The following is a 17,018-nucleotide window of genomic DNA, read 5'->3' on the forward strand; positions in this document are numbered from 1 at the left end:
ATAGGATCAAAAGTTTCCGTTGTGTCCGCCATTATGTCGCAGTCACGATAAAAACCTAAAGAATCTGCTACTGGCAATTTGGTGCCAGATACCACAGCATACCTTCAGAGGTCTAGTGGGGTCCATGCCTCAATGGGTTATGGTGGGTGGTCATAATGTTATGGCTCATCTGTGTATTTCCTTGCTGTCTAAAATTATCTAAAACTCAGAAGATTCTGGAAATGTCCATGCCGTATAAACAAATACCCTATATACTCGAGTATATGCCGACTCGAATATAAGCCGAGGCACCCAATTTTACCACAAAAAATGGGAAAACTTATTGACTCGAGTATAAGCCTAGGGTGTCCATCTGCATGCCTCACTTTGCCTCACTGTTTCCATGTGCATGCCTCACTGTGTCCATGCCTCACTGTGCCCATGCCTCACTGTGCCCATGATGACTAGACATTTAACATGGGAGTCTATGGAAGGGGTGCCCGGCTTTGAAAAATCGGTTCCTCACAGCCATAGGTCCCCCAGACAACAAACTTTGCACACTTGTAGAAAAGAAATGGGGCTACATGTGTGCCACGTTCCGGGTCCAGGGGACCTACGACCGGCCAGTACTGGGTCCACAAAATCACTGGAGAAATAGCCTTTTAACATGGGAGTCTATGGAAGGGGTTAAGGTGCTCCCCGGCTGTAGGTCCCCCAGACAACAAACTTTGCACCCTTGTAGAGGAGTGGGGCTACATGTGTGCCAAGTTTGGGGTCCAGGGGACCTACGGCTGGGCTGGTACCGGGTCCCCAAAAGTCCCCCGGACAACAAACTTTGCACCCTTGTAGAGGAGTGGGGCTACATGTGTGCCAGGTTTGGGGTCCAGGGGACCTACGGCCGGGCTGGTACCGGGTCCCCAAAAGTCCCCCGGACAACAAACTTTGCACCCTTGTAGAGGAGTGGGGCTACATGTTTGCCAAGTTTGGGGTCCAGGGTACCTACGGCCGGCCGGTACCGGGTCCCCAAAGTCCGGGAGATCAGGCGCAAAAAGGTGACTCGAGTATAAGCCGAGGGGGACATATTCAGCACAAAAAAATATGCTGAAATATGTTGAACAATGGACATTGTCAGTCTGGCTGTAAGATTGCTTTCCCATCGTGGTCACTCAACTGCAGCTGTAATATCTCAGGCCCGAGTTTCTATCATTCTTGGCCAACCTCCACCAGTCTCATCAGCCAAGAGAATTTGTAAATGATCCCACAGTCACAGCAGAATTACTCCTGAATTCAAAATCTCATACTATGGCCTCTGAAACTCAACTGTGACCAGCAAGCTGCACCCAGAATAAGGAAAGAGTATGCCCGTGAGAACTGGAATAAAGTGTTAATGGGAGAAAAAAGGCAATTACAGAATTCTAGAAGAGAATCAAGCAAATGTAATCATGTGCAATACACCTACATCCTTTCTCCCGATATGGGGATTATTGGAGTAAAACCTGGAGGAAGAGAGAGCAAACGAGAGAGAGAGAGAGAGAGAGAGAGAGAGAGAGAGCAAACGAGAGAGAGAGAGAGCAAACGAGAGAGAGAGAGAGCAAACGAGAGAGAGAGAGAGAGCAAACGAGAGAGAGAGCAAATGAGAGAGAGAGAGAGAGAGAGAGAGAGCAAACGAGAGAGGGAGAGAGAGAGGGAGAGCGAAAGGGAGAGAGAGAGAGAGCGAACGAGAGAGAGCGAGAGAGAGAAAACGAGATCGAGAGAGAGAAAACGAGAGCGAGAACGAGAAAGAGAGAACGAGAAAGAGAGAACGAGAACGAGAGAACGAGAACGAGAGAGAGAACGAAAACGAGAGAGAGAACGAAAACGAGAGAGAGAACGAAAACGAGAGAGAGAACGAAAACGAGAGAGAGAACGAAAACGAGAGAGAGAACGAAAACGAGAGAGAGAGAGAGAACGAGAGGGGAAAAACTAAAGGGAAAAAAACGAGAGGGAAAGAGGGAGAGAGAGAGAGAGAACGAGCGAGGGAGAAAGAGAGGGAAAGAGAGAGAATGAGAGAGAGAGAGAGAGAGAGAGCAAACGAGAGAGAAAGAGAGAGCAAACGAGAGAGAGAAAACGAGAGAGAGAGAGAAAACAAGAAAGACAGAACGAGAACGAGAGAGAGAACGAGAAAGAGAGAACGAGAAAACGAGAAAGAGAGAACGAGAGAGAGAACGATAACGAGAGAGAGAGAGAACGAGAGAGAGAGAACGAGAGAGAGAGAACGAGAGAGAGAGAACGAGAGGGGAAAAACGAGAGGGGAAAAACTAAAGGGAAAAAACGAGAGGGAAAAAGGGAGAGTGAGAGAGAGAGGGAGAAAGAGAAGGAGAGAGAGAGAGCAAACGAGAGAGAGAGAGCAAACGAGAGAGAGAGAGAAAACGAGAGAGAGAGAGAAAACGAGAGAGAGAGAGAAAACGAGATCGAGAGAGAGAAAACGAGAGCGAGAGAAAACGAGAGCGAGAGAGAACGAGAGCGAGAGAGAACGAGAGCGAGAACGAGAGAGAGAACGAGAGAGAGAACGAGAAAGAGAGAACAAGAACGAGAGAGTGAACAAGAGAGAGTGAACGAGAGAGAGAGAACGAGAGAGAGAGAACGAGAGAGAGAGAACGAGAGAGAGAGAACGAGAGGGGGAAAACTAAAGGGAAAAAAACGAGAGGGAAAGAGGGAGAGTGAGAGAGAGAGATAGAGAGAACGAGAGAGGGAGAAAGAGAGGGAAAGACAGGGAATGAGAGAGAGAGAGAGAGAGAGAGAGAATGAGGGAGAACGAGAGAGAACGAGCGAAAACATGACCTTTCCCTGTCCCAACCAAAACAAGAAAATGTGTTCTTGCCAAGGTTTGGCTTTAAATAGCGGCCATTTTTGGAAGGAGAAGGTCCTTCACATTACATACTTTTCAGAAAGGCGCTGTCCTCGTGAGAAAACCATCATTTCTAGGTCCAGCTGGGAAGTTCCATCATCTTTTCTGAAGCGATAGAAGCGTCTGGAATCTTTAAAATCCTTGTATTCATCACACGCTGCAATGACAAAGAAAAGGTCAGGGTACAATCAGAAAACATGGCAAACCACTTGTACAAACAGCAAAAATGTGTATGTAAGGGCAATCTACTACAAATAACACATCTTCCCTAGAAGAAAAATTGGATGACCGCACTCAGATATGCAGATAATAGTATGGAGTTAATTGAAGACAATCTATTAAAACAGACACAACAGCATCTACAGGACAGGAACAGCATTGACGCGTATCATAACGGCTAAGCACTTGGAGCGTGAAACGTGTCAACGCTGTTCCTGTCCTGTAGATGCTGTTGTGTCTGTTTTGATGGATTGTCTTTAATAAACTCCTATGATCTTCTGCATATCTGGGTGTAGTCATCCATTTTTTTTCTCCCAAGAGTCTGCAGTTGCAAGCCGGACCGGCACCTTTTCAGGCTAGATTGAGGTGGACGGACCTGGAGCAGTGTGTCAGTGGGCCAGATTCATGTAGCTCAGCGGATCTTTAGATCCGCCAGATCTACCTGTTTGCATGATTCATAAAGCACTTACCTCGCAAATTGCACCGTCGGATCCTAACCCCCCCCCCCCCCCCCTGGCGGAATGCAAATTCCGCGGCTAGGGGGAGTGTACAATTTAAATCAGGCACGTTCCCGCGCCGATTTAACTGCGCATGCGCCGCCGGCGAAAAAGCCCAGTGCGCATGCTCCAAATGACGTCGCTAGGACGTCATTGTTTTCGGCGGCTAGGTTACTTACGGCCATCTGTATTCCCGACGTACTTACGTAAACGACGTAACAAATTTAAAACTTGGCGCGGGAACGTCGGCCATACTTAACATTAGCTACCCCTCATATTAGCAGGGGTAGCTCTCCGCCGGAAAAAGCCGAACGCAAACGACGTTGAAAAAGAGCGACGGGCGGGCGTACGGACGTGAATCGGTGGTTCTCCTCATTTGCATATGCAACGTTTAAAAAAAAACGACGACACCTAGCGGCCGGCAGGAGATTACAGCCTAAGATTCGACTGGTGTAAGTCACTTACACCAGTCGGATCTAAGGAAGATCTATGCGGAACTGATTCTTATGAATCAGTCGCATAGCTCCGACCGTGGGATCTCACAGATCCGACCGTCGGCTCTCACAGATCCGCCGTCGTATCTCTTGATGAATCTGGCCCTGTGTGTTTATGGATTGAAGAACAAATCTAGTAGTGGTTCTCAATCTTTTAGTGCTGTGGCCCCTTGATAAAATTTCCCAAGTTGTGGGGACCCCCAACAGTAAAATTTTCGTAGCGTGGGTTGTCGGCACCCAAGTCAAGACAAGTAATTTGCGCCCCTAACCCACGGACATTTAGCGTTTCCTGAATCCCTTCCACTCCTACAGTACTAAACACCTTATAGTACATTTTAGGATGTAGCACTCTTTCTTTGTTCTCCTTTCTTCCCCTTTTATCTCTCTCTCTATCCTCATTTCTTGTTTTTTCCCCCCATTCCCCTCTCTAGCCTTCTTTCTTGTTCTTTCTCTTATGCCCTGTACACACGATCGGTTCATCTTATGAAAACTAATGATAGATTTTTTCATCAGATATCCGATGAAGCTGACTTTCATCAGTCTTGCCTACACACCATCGGTTAAAAATCCGATCGTGTCAGAACGCGGTGACGTAAAACACAACGACGTGCTGAGAAAAATTAAGTTTAATGCTTCGGGGCATGCGTCGACTTGATTCTGAGCATGCGTGGATTTTTGACCGATGGATTTCCTCATAGACGATCGTTTTTTTCTAACCATACTAAAATTTTAAAACGGGTTCTATTTTTTTCCACCAATGGGAAAAAAACTGATGGGGCCCACACATGGTCGGTTCGTTCGATGAAAATGGTCCATCGGTCCGTTTTCATCAGACGAACCGATCGCGTGTACAGGGCATTATTCTTTCTCTCTGTTTTTTTTTTTTTGTTCCTCCCCCTCTTTTCCTCTCCCTTCCATGTATTCTCTATTAGTATTCCTTCTCTTACTCCTTGGTGGGGGGAATGAGACGAGTGGCAGTCCTGGCGGGGAGTTGGGACGAGTGGCAGCGCTGGCACAGCATAATGTGCTTTCTGGTCAAGTTGAACTTTAAAGCGGTGTTTCACCCTAAAAAACAACTTTCTTGCATGTCATTCAGCATAGTAGCACGAGCTACAGTATGCCTTTATTTATTTTTTTGGCGCCGTACTCACTGTTTAATCGCGTAGTAACGTTTCAGACTCCCCGCGGGGAATGGGCATTCCTATGCAGAGGGCTCGTTATTGACGGCCGGCTATGGCGCGTCATGCTTCACGAAAATAGCCGGAGTAGGTCTCGGCTCTTCACGGCGCTATACGGCGCCTGCGCACAGACATCGGAGCTGACTGCGCAGGCGCCGTGAAGAGCAAACACCTATTTCGGCTATTTCCGTGAAGCGTGACGCGCCATAGCCGGCCGTCAATCACGAGCCCTCTGCATAGGAACGCCCATTCCCCTGAAACTTTACTACGCGATTAAACAGTGAGTACGGCGCCAAAAAAAAATATAAAGGCATACTGTAGCTCACGCTACTATGCTGAATGACATGCTAGAATTTTTTTTTTTAGGGAGAACCCCCCCTTTAACCACTAGACCTCTAGACAAGGCTTTTCTTCTCAGAGAATAGGTGCAGGAACTCCTCCCTTCTGAGACTCCACCCCCTACCCACCTCTGAGCACCGCTCCTTGGCTCCACCCCTTACCCACCTCCCAGTACCACCCCTTTTATAGAATACAGAACCAAGTGTTATTTTGTGGTGCCAAGTATTTTGTATGGAATTTGTTAACAAGAAAAGCAGTAAAATAGATCTAGCAACAATAGATACACCCCAGCAACAATGGACCCCCAACAGCCGGCATCAGCAAACCAACAATTGACTCCCTGCAACACAAGACTCACCCCCAGGAAAAATAGATTCCCCCACCAGCAGCAACAGACCTCCCCAGAAACAATAGACCCCCGTGCAAAAATAAATCCTCTCTAGCAACAATATATTCCCCAGCAGCCAGCATCACTAGACCCTCCAATAACCAGCAACAAAGACCCCTCCCTCCCAGCAACGATTGACCTCCCAGAAACAATAGAATCCCCATGAGCAACAGAAGATCTCCCCAGCAATAATAGACCACCTTCCTCCGCAAAAATACATCCCGGCATCAATAGACCCTCCAGCACACCTTGCCAATCAGTTCTGGAGGTGCCGGAACTGCGTTCCCCCACGTTCCTGCTCAAAAAAAGCCCTGCCTCTAGAGGATATACTCCCCTTCCTGGCCAGGCCATTTTTTGTTTTGGCACTGTGTTACTTTAACTGACAAATTGCGCAGGTCTACGACACTGTACGCAAATAAAATGTACGGTAAAACCTTGGTTTGCAAGCATAATTCATTCCAGGAACATGCTTGTAATCCAAAGCACTTGTATATCAAAGCATTTTTTTTTTACAGGGTATAAAAGAGAAGAGAGGCGCCTCTAAGTGTAGCAATAAGTTGCTAAATCATGTACCTTCATTAAATGTAACCATATTGCTACACTTAGAGGCGCCTCTCTTCTTTTTTATACTCAGTTGTGACATGACGCTACTCTTATATCAAGACATCGCTTGTATATCAAGGCAAAATGTATTAAAACAATTTGCTTGTCTTGCAAAACGCTCTCAAACCAAGTTACTCTCAAAACAAGGTTTTACTGTATGTCCTTTTTTTGTCACAAAGAGAGCTTTTTTTTCTGGTATTTGATCACCTCTGAGTTTATGTTTTGCGCTATAAACAAAAAAAGAGCGACAATTTTGAAAAAATAAAAATATTTTTTACTTTCAGCTATAAAAAATATCCAATAATAAGATTGAAAAATATCAACAATCTTTATAAAATTTAGGTCAATATGTATTCTGCTACATTTTTGGGACCAAAAATCCCAATAAGCGTATATTGATTGGTTTGCGCAAAAGTTATTAGTGTCTACAAACCAGTGTTGCCAACCTATCAGATTAAAATTTACTGACACAACACCCAAAATTTACTGGCACAGCCAAGTTTTTACTGGCAGTTCCAAAATTAAAGTGACAGTCTCTCACCATGCCAGGTGGTCCCTTCAGTCCCCTCCAGTCCAAACAGCTCCTGACTTGCCTTACTCCCATCCTGCAGACCCACACACGAGGCTTTGGCCGATCTGCTCGGCTCCCTTGCACCATGACATCACACGACACGCTCAGACACCCCCACCGACATCACCCAAACACACTGTAGCAGGCACTAGACATGTGCAATTCATTTAGTTTATAATTCGTTTTTTAACGAAAATTCGGAAATTCGTTAATTCCGAATTTTCGTATTAACAAACTTTTTATTTCCGAATTTTCGTATTTCCAAATTCTTCAATTTCCGAATTTTCAGACTTCCGAAATTTCGAATTTCCGAATTTTTTCATTTCCGAATTTTCGTATTTCGGAAATACGAAAAAAATAATTTTTCGAATTTTCAAATTTTCGAGTTTTCAAGTTTTCAAATTTTTCAATTTTTATTTTAGAATTTTTCATTTTAGAATTTTGAAATTTCGAAAATTGAAAAATTTGAAATTTCGAAAATTGAAAAATTTGAAATTTCGAAAATTGAAAAATTTGAAATGTCGAAAATTGAACAATTTGAAATTTCGAAAATTGAAAAATTCGAAAATTAAAAAAAATCGAAAAATTCGAAAATTAAAAAAAATCGAAAGTCAAACCTGAATTTTCGAAATTCGGAATTTAAGAAATTCGAAAATTAAAAAATGTGAAATTTCGAAATTGTAACATTCAAAAATCTAAAGTTCGAAAATCTATAATTCGAAAATGGGAAATTTCCGAATTTTTAGAATTTCCGAAAATTAGTTTTTTTCATTTTCGTTTCATTCGTTTTTTTGCAGTTTTTTTTGTTTTTTGCTTTTTCGGAAATCCGAGTTTATGAATTTCCGAAAAAAGCAAAAAAACGAATAAAACTGAAAAAAATAATTTTTCGATTTTCCCGAATTTCCGAAAAAATAAAAAAAAACGAACGAAACAAAAACGTTTTTTTTTTTTTAATTTCCTGAATTTCTGAAAAAAAAAAAAAAAGCGAAAATAAAATAAACAAAAAAAAACGTTTTTTTTGGCAGTGCACATGTCTAGCAGGCACTTGAATGGTCTCAGCCGGCTCTGGACCCGAGCTGCCTATGCACAGTGCCGAGCCGAGTGTCACGTCCATATTATTTACTGGCAACCTTTTGCTTTTACTGGCATTTAAATACTGGCGGTTGGCAACACTGCTACAAACTATGGGATATTTTCATTTTTATTTATTTTACTAGTAATGAGGACGATCAGACAGTCTGATATTAACAGTTTTGACACTTTGTGAGAACCAGCGATAGGTTATGGTAGTAACAAGAAATACACAGCCAAATTGAATTTTTTTTATTTTTTTTACTACCGGTATATTGGGCCAGTTTTCCTCCGATAAAAATAATAGTAATAATATACAAAAAAATAATAATAATCAAAGATCTCCATAACTATTTATTATCAAATGAAAGCCAAATTAGTCCTGAAAAAAGAAAAAATGTACCAAGATGTACTAAGTAGTTGTGATGATATAGTTTTACTAAGGGCCCTTTCACACTGGTGCGTTTTTGCCGCGTTTTTGCGGTAAAAATAGTGCTATTAAAACGCTCCCCACGCTCCTCTCCATTGAAATGAATTAGGCTGCATTCACACCTTGGCGTACAAAATCGCAGCGTTTTGTCCCGCGAATTGCGGCGACAAATTGCGGCATTTTGTGCCGCGATTTGCGGCGACAAAACGCCGCGATTGTGAATGCAGCTGTACCCCCTCTATGGAGATGGTTCACATCTCCTATGCCAAACGCCGAAAGCCGCCTGAAAAAAAGGTCCGGGACTTGTTTTCAGGCGGCAGGCGTACTGCGTTCTGCATGGAGATGTGAACCATCTCCATAGAGGGCAATGTGAAATCATACCAACAGCGTCTCAGGGGCAGCTGCGGCGTCGCACTACAGGCGTACTGTATATACGCCATGGTGTGAACAGAGCCTAAAAACCGTGGTAAAAACGCGGTAAAAACGCAGTGTTTTACCGCGATTTTAACGCTCCGTTTTTACAGCGGTTTTTAATTCATTTCAATGGAGGGGGCATGGGGAGTGTTTTATGAGCGTTTTAATAGCGCTATTTTTACAGTGAAAACGCAGCAAAAACGCACCAGTGTGAAAGGGCCCTAACCCATCAAAATTGCAAAATTGTGCTTGGGCATTAAGATTTGTTTTACCTTTAGGTGTGAAGGGGTTAATATACTTCTAAATTATTAATACAAATATTATAAATTAAACCTTTAATTAAATCAAAGTACTCACAATGATGGATAATATCGTGTTCCATGGTTTTTTGCATCAGTTGTACAGCTGTAGGCCTGTCAGGGGCTTCTTTCCGATCGATAAGCCAATCGACCACTTCCCTGGCCATAAAACAGTTGGGATACGTCCTCAGATGGTACCTTCTGTCCCTTATGTACTTGTCTTCATGCAGCCGGAGCCTAAGAAACAAATATAGACTATTAGATGCAAATATAGCTTGCATATATTCGAAATAAAAAGTTTAGTCCAATTATGGGCGAGATTTACTAAGGCCCCTTTCACACAGGCGGATCAGTATTTGCTCAGCGGGGATCGCTTCGTTGATCCCCGCTGAGTGTGCGGGGACCACCCTGTCTTTTCTCCGCTCTCCCCTATGGCGGGGATCGGATGAACACGCACCATCTGTCTGTGTTCACCCGATCCGATCCGCCAGACGGATGGAAAAGTAGGTTTTTCCTCCGTCACACTTTGGCGGATCGGAGCGGGTCGGATGTCAGCGGATTTATACACTGATCGCTGTATAAAATGACAATGGTCCCAAAAACAGCGTCAAAAGTGTCCGATGTGTCCACCACAATAAAAATCGCTGATCGCCGCCATTACTAATAAAAAAAAAATATTAATAAAAATGCCATAAAACTATCCCCCACTTTGTAACTTAATAACTTTTAATATTTTTATATATTTTTGGGGGATATTTATTATAGCGCAAAAAATAAAAAAAACGCAGAGGTGATCAAATGCCACCAAAAGAAAGCTCTATTTGTGGGGAAAAAAAAGGACGCCAATTTTGTTTGGGAGCCACGTCGCACATCGCAATTGCCAGTTAAATCGGCGCAGTGCCGAATTGCAAAAAGTGGCCTGGTCCTTTAACTACAAAATGGTCTGGGGCTTAAGTGGTTAAAGCAGGCATGGACTGGGAGATTTGCCTTATGCCCCATTGCTTAATTTCATACCAATGTATTAATGTAAATCATTGCAACACACTGCATAGGGATACAAATTATATATATATAAAAAAGTGAAAAGAAAAAAAAAGCAAGCACTGCCATGCATTCCAGCAGTGCCATGGATCACACGGTGGTGCACATTCATAGCGCACACCACTGCGTGTTATGTGCACATTAACCTAAGCTGTTGTGAACAAATCCTATAAAATGACAACGAGAACCCATTTCCATGATCAGATTATAGAACATTCCTTGTGTTAATTATTCATGATGAACATTGATTATTAAATTCATCTCAAAATCAAAAACAAGCATTCCCAGTGCCCGGAATTCTAAAAAAAAAAAAAACGTGTTCATTTTCTTCCCCAGGCTGGATTGCTGCACCGCAGTCTGTTTTATGTTGGCCCAATAAAAAGGAGAAGTCTGTATACAGTGTCCAAAGACCTCAAAAGCAAAAACAAGCATTCCCAATGACAAAATAAAGACCCGCAGAGGATCATCAATGCAAGCGGACCAAGGAGAGAGATGACAGTGTTTATTATATGATGGCGCTGAGGCCGGGGTCCTGTGAACTACTGGATGTGTTAACATTAGTCACTGGCGTGCCATTAAACAGGAAACATTCCGCCTGTCATTGGAAAATGTGTGTTATCCATTACAGCAACGGAGCAACACAAGCTGAACGTTTCATTCACTCCAAAAGTTTGGTCTACTACAGTGGCGGCTGGTGCTCAAAATTTTTGGGGGGGTGCAAACGAAAAACAAAACAAAAAAACAATTGCAGCCTCACTGTGCCCATCAAATGCAGCCACTGTGCCATGCCATCAAATGCAGCCACTGTGCCATGCCATCAAATGCAGCCACTGTGCCATGCCATCAAACGCAGCCACTGTGCCATGCCATCAAACGCAGCCACTGTGCCATGGCATCAAATGCAGTCACTGTGCCATGCCAAACGCAGCCACTGGGCCATCAATTGTCACCACTATGCCATGCCATCAAACGCAGTCACTGTGCCATGCCATCAAACACAGCCACTTTGCCATCAATTGTCACCACTGTGCCATGCCATCAATTGTCACCACTTTGCCATCAATTGCCACCACTATGCCATGCCATCAATTGCCACCACTATGCCATGCCATCAATTGTCACCACTGTGCCCATCAATTGTCACCACTGTGCCCATCAATTGTCACCACTGTGCCCATCAATTGTCACCACTGTGCCCATCAATTGTCGCCACTGTGCCCATCAATTGTCGCCACTGTGCCCAATTGTCGCCACTGTGCACCGCAATTGTCGCCACTGTGCCCCGCAATTGTCGCCACTGTGCCCCGCAATTGTCGCCACTGTGCCCCGCAATTGTCGCCACTGTGCCCCGCAATTGTCGCCACTGTGCCCCGCAATTGTCGCCACTGTGCCCATCAGTGTGGGCAGCACAGTGGTGTCGTGGTCGGGATTCGAACCAGCGACCCTTTTGCTGCTAGGCGAAAGTGCTACTCACTAGAGTAGCACTTTTGCCTAGCAGCAAAAGGGTCGCTGGTTCGAATCCCGACCACGACACCATCTGCCTGGAGTTTGCATGTTCTCCCTGTGCCTGCGTGGGTTTCCTCCGGGTACTGCGGTTTCCTCTCACACTCCAAAGACATGCTGGTAGGTAAATTGGATCTTGTCCAAATTGGCCCAGTATATATAATGTATCTGTGTGTATGACTGTGTCCCAAGCGTGTCACAATCCTACGGGGTAAAATGACCGCACCAGCCAAGCAGACACTGGCTGAAAAAAGCGCCCAGAGTCGATTCAGTTCGCAGGAGTAGCGCTATACAAGTCATTCATTCATTCATTCATCATTCATTCATCAATTGTAGCCACTGTGCCCAGTAAAATGCTGCCACTGTGACCTGTAAAATGCCCCCCCTCCCCCCGGCACTTACCTTTCTGGGGTCAGCCGTGCGTCTACCGTCCCTCGATGTCCCTCGTCCAGTCCCTCGTCCCGCCCTTGATGACGCTTCAGCCAATCAGGTTACCGATTACCAGAATCAGATTACCTGATTGGCTGAAACGCCTGTCAGTCTTATCCAAGGAACGCACCGCCGGTACGTCCCGAGGATAAGCATTCAGGAAGCCCACTACAGCCTCAGGGCTGTACTCTGAAAGTCTCTGATAGGCATTTCCACACAGCCAACCAGCTGCCGTTATTCAGCTGGCTGGCGCTCAACATCCGGCCAGCTGAATAGTGGGCGGCAGCGGCGAAAATATATAGATGCATACAATGCATGAATCTATATATTTTAGTGGCTGTGCGAGAGCCAGAGGGGGCGGCGCTCCAGCGCCCTCTATGGACGAACCACTCCTGGTCTACTATTAAAAATGGAGGAGTTTTAGGCTATATATTGCTTTATAATAAAGTAGTAACATTTTCAACTTTTAACTTGTTTATAAGAGCCACAGGGGGTCCATTTTTGTTCTTTCCCCCAAACTAGAATTGTGCATTAAAACAGGCCATACACGGTCGAATTTTGAACAAATTTTCTTTTCAAAAATCAGAAAGTTCGTTTTTTTGTGATCCGATGATGCCACCATTGATTTTCCAAATTCGGCCGACCAAACTTTCATGTTGCCGGGAATATTCGTTTCTCTCCGGGAATATTCGTTTCTCTCCGGGAATATTCGTTTCTCTCCGGGAATATTCGTTTCTTGCACATGCACATTTTCTTTTTCTATTCTTTTTCTATTACATTTCTGGCACGGTTCTCCCATCATTGATCAGAAGATCGTTAATTTTTAAAAAAATTTCCAACATGTCGGATTCCTCAAATTTCTTTGCCGCACAAAATCGGCTGTTGCTGCAGCCCACTAACAGTGCGAAATTCATACGAGAATTCTTTGATACGATTTTCGTACGAAAATTCTTTCGAAATTCGAACCGCGTATGGCCGCCTTAAGTGGATGAAACATAAGGAAGAGAAATATTCTGTGAGCAAAAAACTTCTGTTCCTGTTGACAAAATCTTTTTTTTATGTCTTATGCAACAAAAGGATGCGCTAATCTAAGCACATTGCGCCAGTTTTTTTAATTCAATCTTATTTTATTCAGATAGAGGACAAGAAAGACAAAAAAGTAAACATTACAAACATTGGTAAGTGTGACAGGAAGTCAGGTAAATCTGTGGGTGTTGTCACAAACGGGACATTTCTGCCTTGCTTAGACAATACACTAATCATTATTAGGCGTCGGCTGCGAGAAATAGCCAGACAAGGTCTAAGGGCGTTGAAAGACTCCAGCTGTTCACGATGAGGCAATTAAGGCCTCTATAAGAAGTCCAAAGGATTACCACTAATTGGCTGCATCACTCCTAAGGCTGTGTGAGTAGGAGAGCAGTGCCAGAAGGTCTTTTGTGGAGGTGAGGAGAGGATTGATTTTTTCTGTGTGAAACAAAATCAAAAGACTATTGTTTTGTGCTGTATGACCAGCACTGTCTACCCAGCAGTAGGCTGTGTTAGACTTCATAGATAGGTTCCTGTGTGGAAGGTAGACGCCCAAAGTGGCTAGGATTTATTTTATGGTTGATTTTGTTTATGCCGTTTGGATGCTTGCAATTGTTTTCCAGAAAGATGGAAAAATAAACCAAAAACTTTGTTTTCAACCGTCTTCGACTGTCTGTCTGTATAAATTCAGTGTGCGGTGAACCCATCCAAGGGGTCACACACCCCGCTACCGAGCTAACCCCTCACATAAGGTACACCAAAAATTATCAATTACATCGGAACAAAATGCATATCCGGCCTGGTTCACACTGGTACGATTTGAGATGTCAAATCGCATCTCAAATCGGCGGCATTTGGCGGCAACTGTCGGCAATGGCACCGGCCTAATCGGTGCGACGCCGCATCTGCGGCGCTGCACCGATTTCAAAAAGTAGTTCCTGTACTACTTTTTGCGATTTCGGGCCGCGATTTACATTGTCATCTGTGCAGAAACCTGCACAGATGTCTCTGAAATCGCGGCCGAAATCGGGATTGCCAGTGGGAGTGAAATCTGAAATCAGCTGAACTCGCACGGCTTCACTCCCGCAGCCCAGTGTGAACCTGGGCTCCAGGTTACATAAAAATGAAATAAAAACAGGTTTATAAAAAGGCACATCAGGAGACCACCTGTGATAGGAACACCTGAAAACATTACAGGTTAACTACTTCCCTCCTGACCACTGTACATATACGACCAGGTGGGCGCTTCCTCCGTTCAGGAACGTCCCTTAGGAGGAGGGGGGATCGCTCACATGCCCGCGCGATACCGATGTGCTTGTGTCACCCGGACACGGCGCATTTCTGATCGGCAGGAGGGCTCTGGGATTGGCCCTCCTGATCACATGACGGCTGTGTCCAATCATAGCAGTCATGTGATGTAAATAGAGAGCCGGTTGCTAGGCGATTGGCTCTCCTCTCCACACACAGAAGTTGTCGGTGAGGAGAGTAGATCGCTGCAGCCGGCCGGTGATCAGTGAGTATGAGCCGTTTTTTTACAGCTTTTTTTACACACTCATCACCGGCCCAATGTCCCCACACAATGTAAACACACAAGTCCCCAAAATAGTGCCCCCAAAACACATGTCCCCACATAGTAAAAACACATGTGACAAAATCATATGTCCCAATGATCATCTGCACACATATGTCCGTGATCACCTGCGCACATCTGTACATGATCATCTGCGTACATCTATCCGTGATCACACAAACCAATTATTATTCACTTAACTGGATTTTTTTTACCAAAGACATGTAGCAGAATACATTTTGGCTTAAATTTATGACAAAATTCGATTTTATTGGATTTCTTTTAAAATCGAAAGAATAAAATATTGTTTTTATTTTTCCAAATTTCCGCAATTTTTTCGCTTATAATCGCAAAAAATAAAAAACAAAGTCATAAATAAATACCACCAAAAGAAAGCTCAATTTATGCAAACAAAAAATATAAAAATTGGGTACAGCGTTGCATGACGGCGCAATTGTCATTGAAAGCGGGGGTTCACCCTAAAAAAATGATTTTTTTTTCTACCATGCCATCCAGCATACTAGCGTGAGCTACAGTATGCCTTTATTTTATTTTTTTGCGCCGTACTCACAGTTTAATCCTGTAGTTAAGTTTCAGACTCCCCGCGAGGAGTAGGCATTCCTATGCAGAGGGGAACATGATTGACGGCCGGCTATGGCGCGTCACGCTTCCCGAAAATAGCCGAAATAGGACTTGGCTCTTCACGGCGCCTGCGCAGTCAGCTCCTAGTCTGTGCGCAGGCGCCGTATAGCGCCGTGAAGAGCCGAGTCCTACTCCGGCTATTTTCGGGAAGCGTGACGCGCCATAGCCGGCCGTCAATCATGTTTCCCTTTGCATAGGAACGCCCATTCCCCGCGGGGAGTCTGAAACTTAACTATGGGATTAAACTGAGTATGGCGCAAAAAAATTAAATAAAGGCATACTGTAGCTCACGCTAGTATGCTGGATTTCATGGTAGAAACTTGTTTTTTTAGGGTGAACCACTGCTTGAAAGTGCGAGAGCGCTGAAAGCTGAAAATTGGTCTGGGAAGGAAGGGGGCGAAAGTGCCCGGTACTGAAGTGGTTAAAGTACCAATCACCATCATTTCAGAGAAGGGAAACATATGTAATGAATCAGCTATGGTTATATTGAAAACCTGTCCTTCTGAAAAATATGTCGTAGGGGTCACACACTGAATTAGTAACAATGTGTAAGTCAAAGTCATGGTGCAGTCACTCAATGGATTCCCAACGGTGTATATAGACATAGCAGAAAAGGGATAGATGGGTAAATAGGGGTAGAAAAGAGGGGACAGAAAGATTAGGGACAAGAAACACTCCATCCTAGTCATGAGGTGATATCATTTAGGCCACTCCCAGTCCAGGAGATAAACTCCGAGGAGTATCAGAACATGGACCATTCGTTTTCTCTCACTTGGACTTCATGGTCCATGTTCCGCAGGCGCTCAGGGCAGGTAAGTGTCCATATATTAAAAGTCAGCAGCTGCAGTATTTGTAGCTGCTGACATTTAATCTTTTTTTTTTGGTGGAACTCCGCTGCTTTCACACTGGAGCGGGCAGGCGTTGACAGTAAAACGATACTAGTTTTAGCGGCGCTTAACCATAATTTTAGTGGCGCTATTCAGCTGCTAGTGGGGCGCTTATAACCCAGCTAGCGGCCGATGAAGAGGTTAAATGCGCCCGTGTAGCACCGCTGCAGAAGCGCTTTGCAGGCGCTTCGGCAGCAGTGCCCATTCATTTCAATGGGCAGGAGTGGTGGAGGAGCGGTATACACCGCTCCAAAGATGCTGCTTGCAGGACTTCTTTTTTTTTTAACGTTCTGCCAGCGCACCGCCTCAGTGTGAAAGCACTTGAGTGTTCACACTGAGACTAAAGGGGAGCCTTGCAGGCACTTTACAGGTATAGATACTGTATGTTTGTACCAGGAATAGTCATTTTTTTTCACCCCCATGCTATTCCAATTTGTAAATGTCCGAAATAATATAAAATAAAACTCTTTGAATGAAAAAAATAAATACTTTTGAAATAATATTAACATTACCACTTAAGGACCGCCTCCTGCACATTTACGTCGGCAGAA

The 17,018-nt window shown here is 44.3% G+C and overlaps 1 protein-coding gene across 2 annotated transcripts in view; it reads right to left on the reverse strand.

Annotated features, from left to right (window-relative positions):
• DEPTOR (DEP domain containing MTOR interacting protein) overlaps nucleotides 1-17,018 on the reverse strand; it is a 173,754-nt gene that overhangs the window by 89,670 nt on the left and 67,066 nt on the right. For both annotated transcript variants that reach the window (XM_040354915.1, XM_040354916.1), the window contains exons 3-4: nucleotides 9,428-9,606; nucleotides 2,900-3,023 (exon numbers count right to left, since the gene is read on the reverse strand). In XM_040354915.1, coding sequence (XP_040210849.1) covers nucleotides 2,900-3,023; nucleotides 9,428-9,606 — 303 coding nt within the window. The remainder of the gene's footprint in view (nucleotides 1-2,899; nucleotides 3,024-9,427; nucleotides 9,607-17,018) is intronic.

The sequence above is a fragment of the Rana temporaria genome, chromosome 5 (assembly GCF_905171775.1).
Source record: "Rana temporaria chromosome 5, aRanTem1.1, whole genome shotgun sequence".
NCBI lineage: Eukaryota > Metazoa > Chordata > Amphibia > Anura > Ranidae > Rana > Rana temporaria.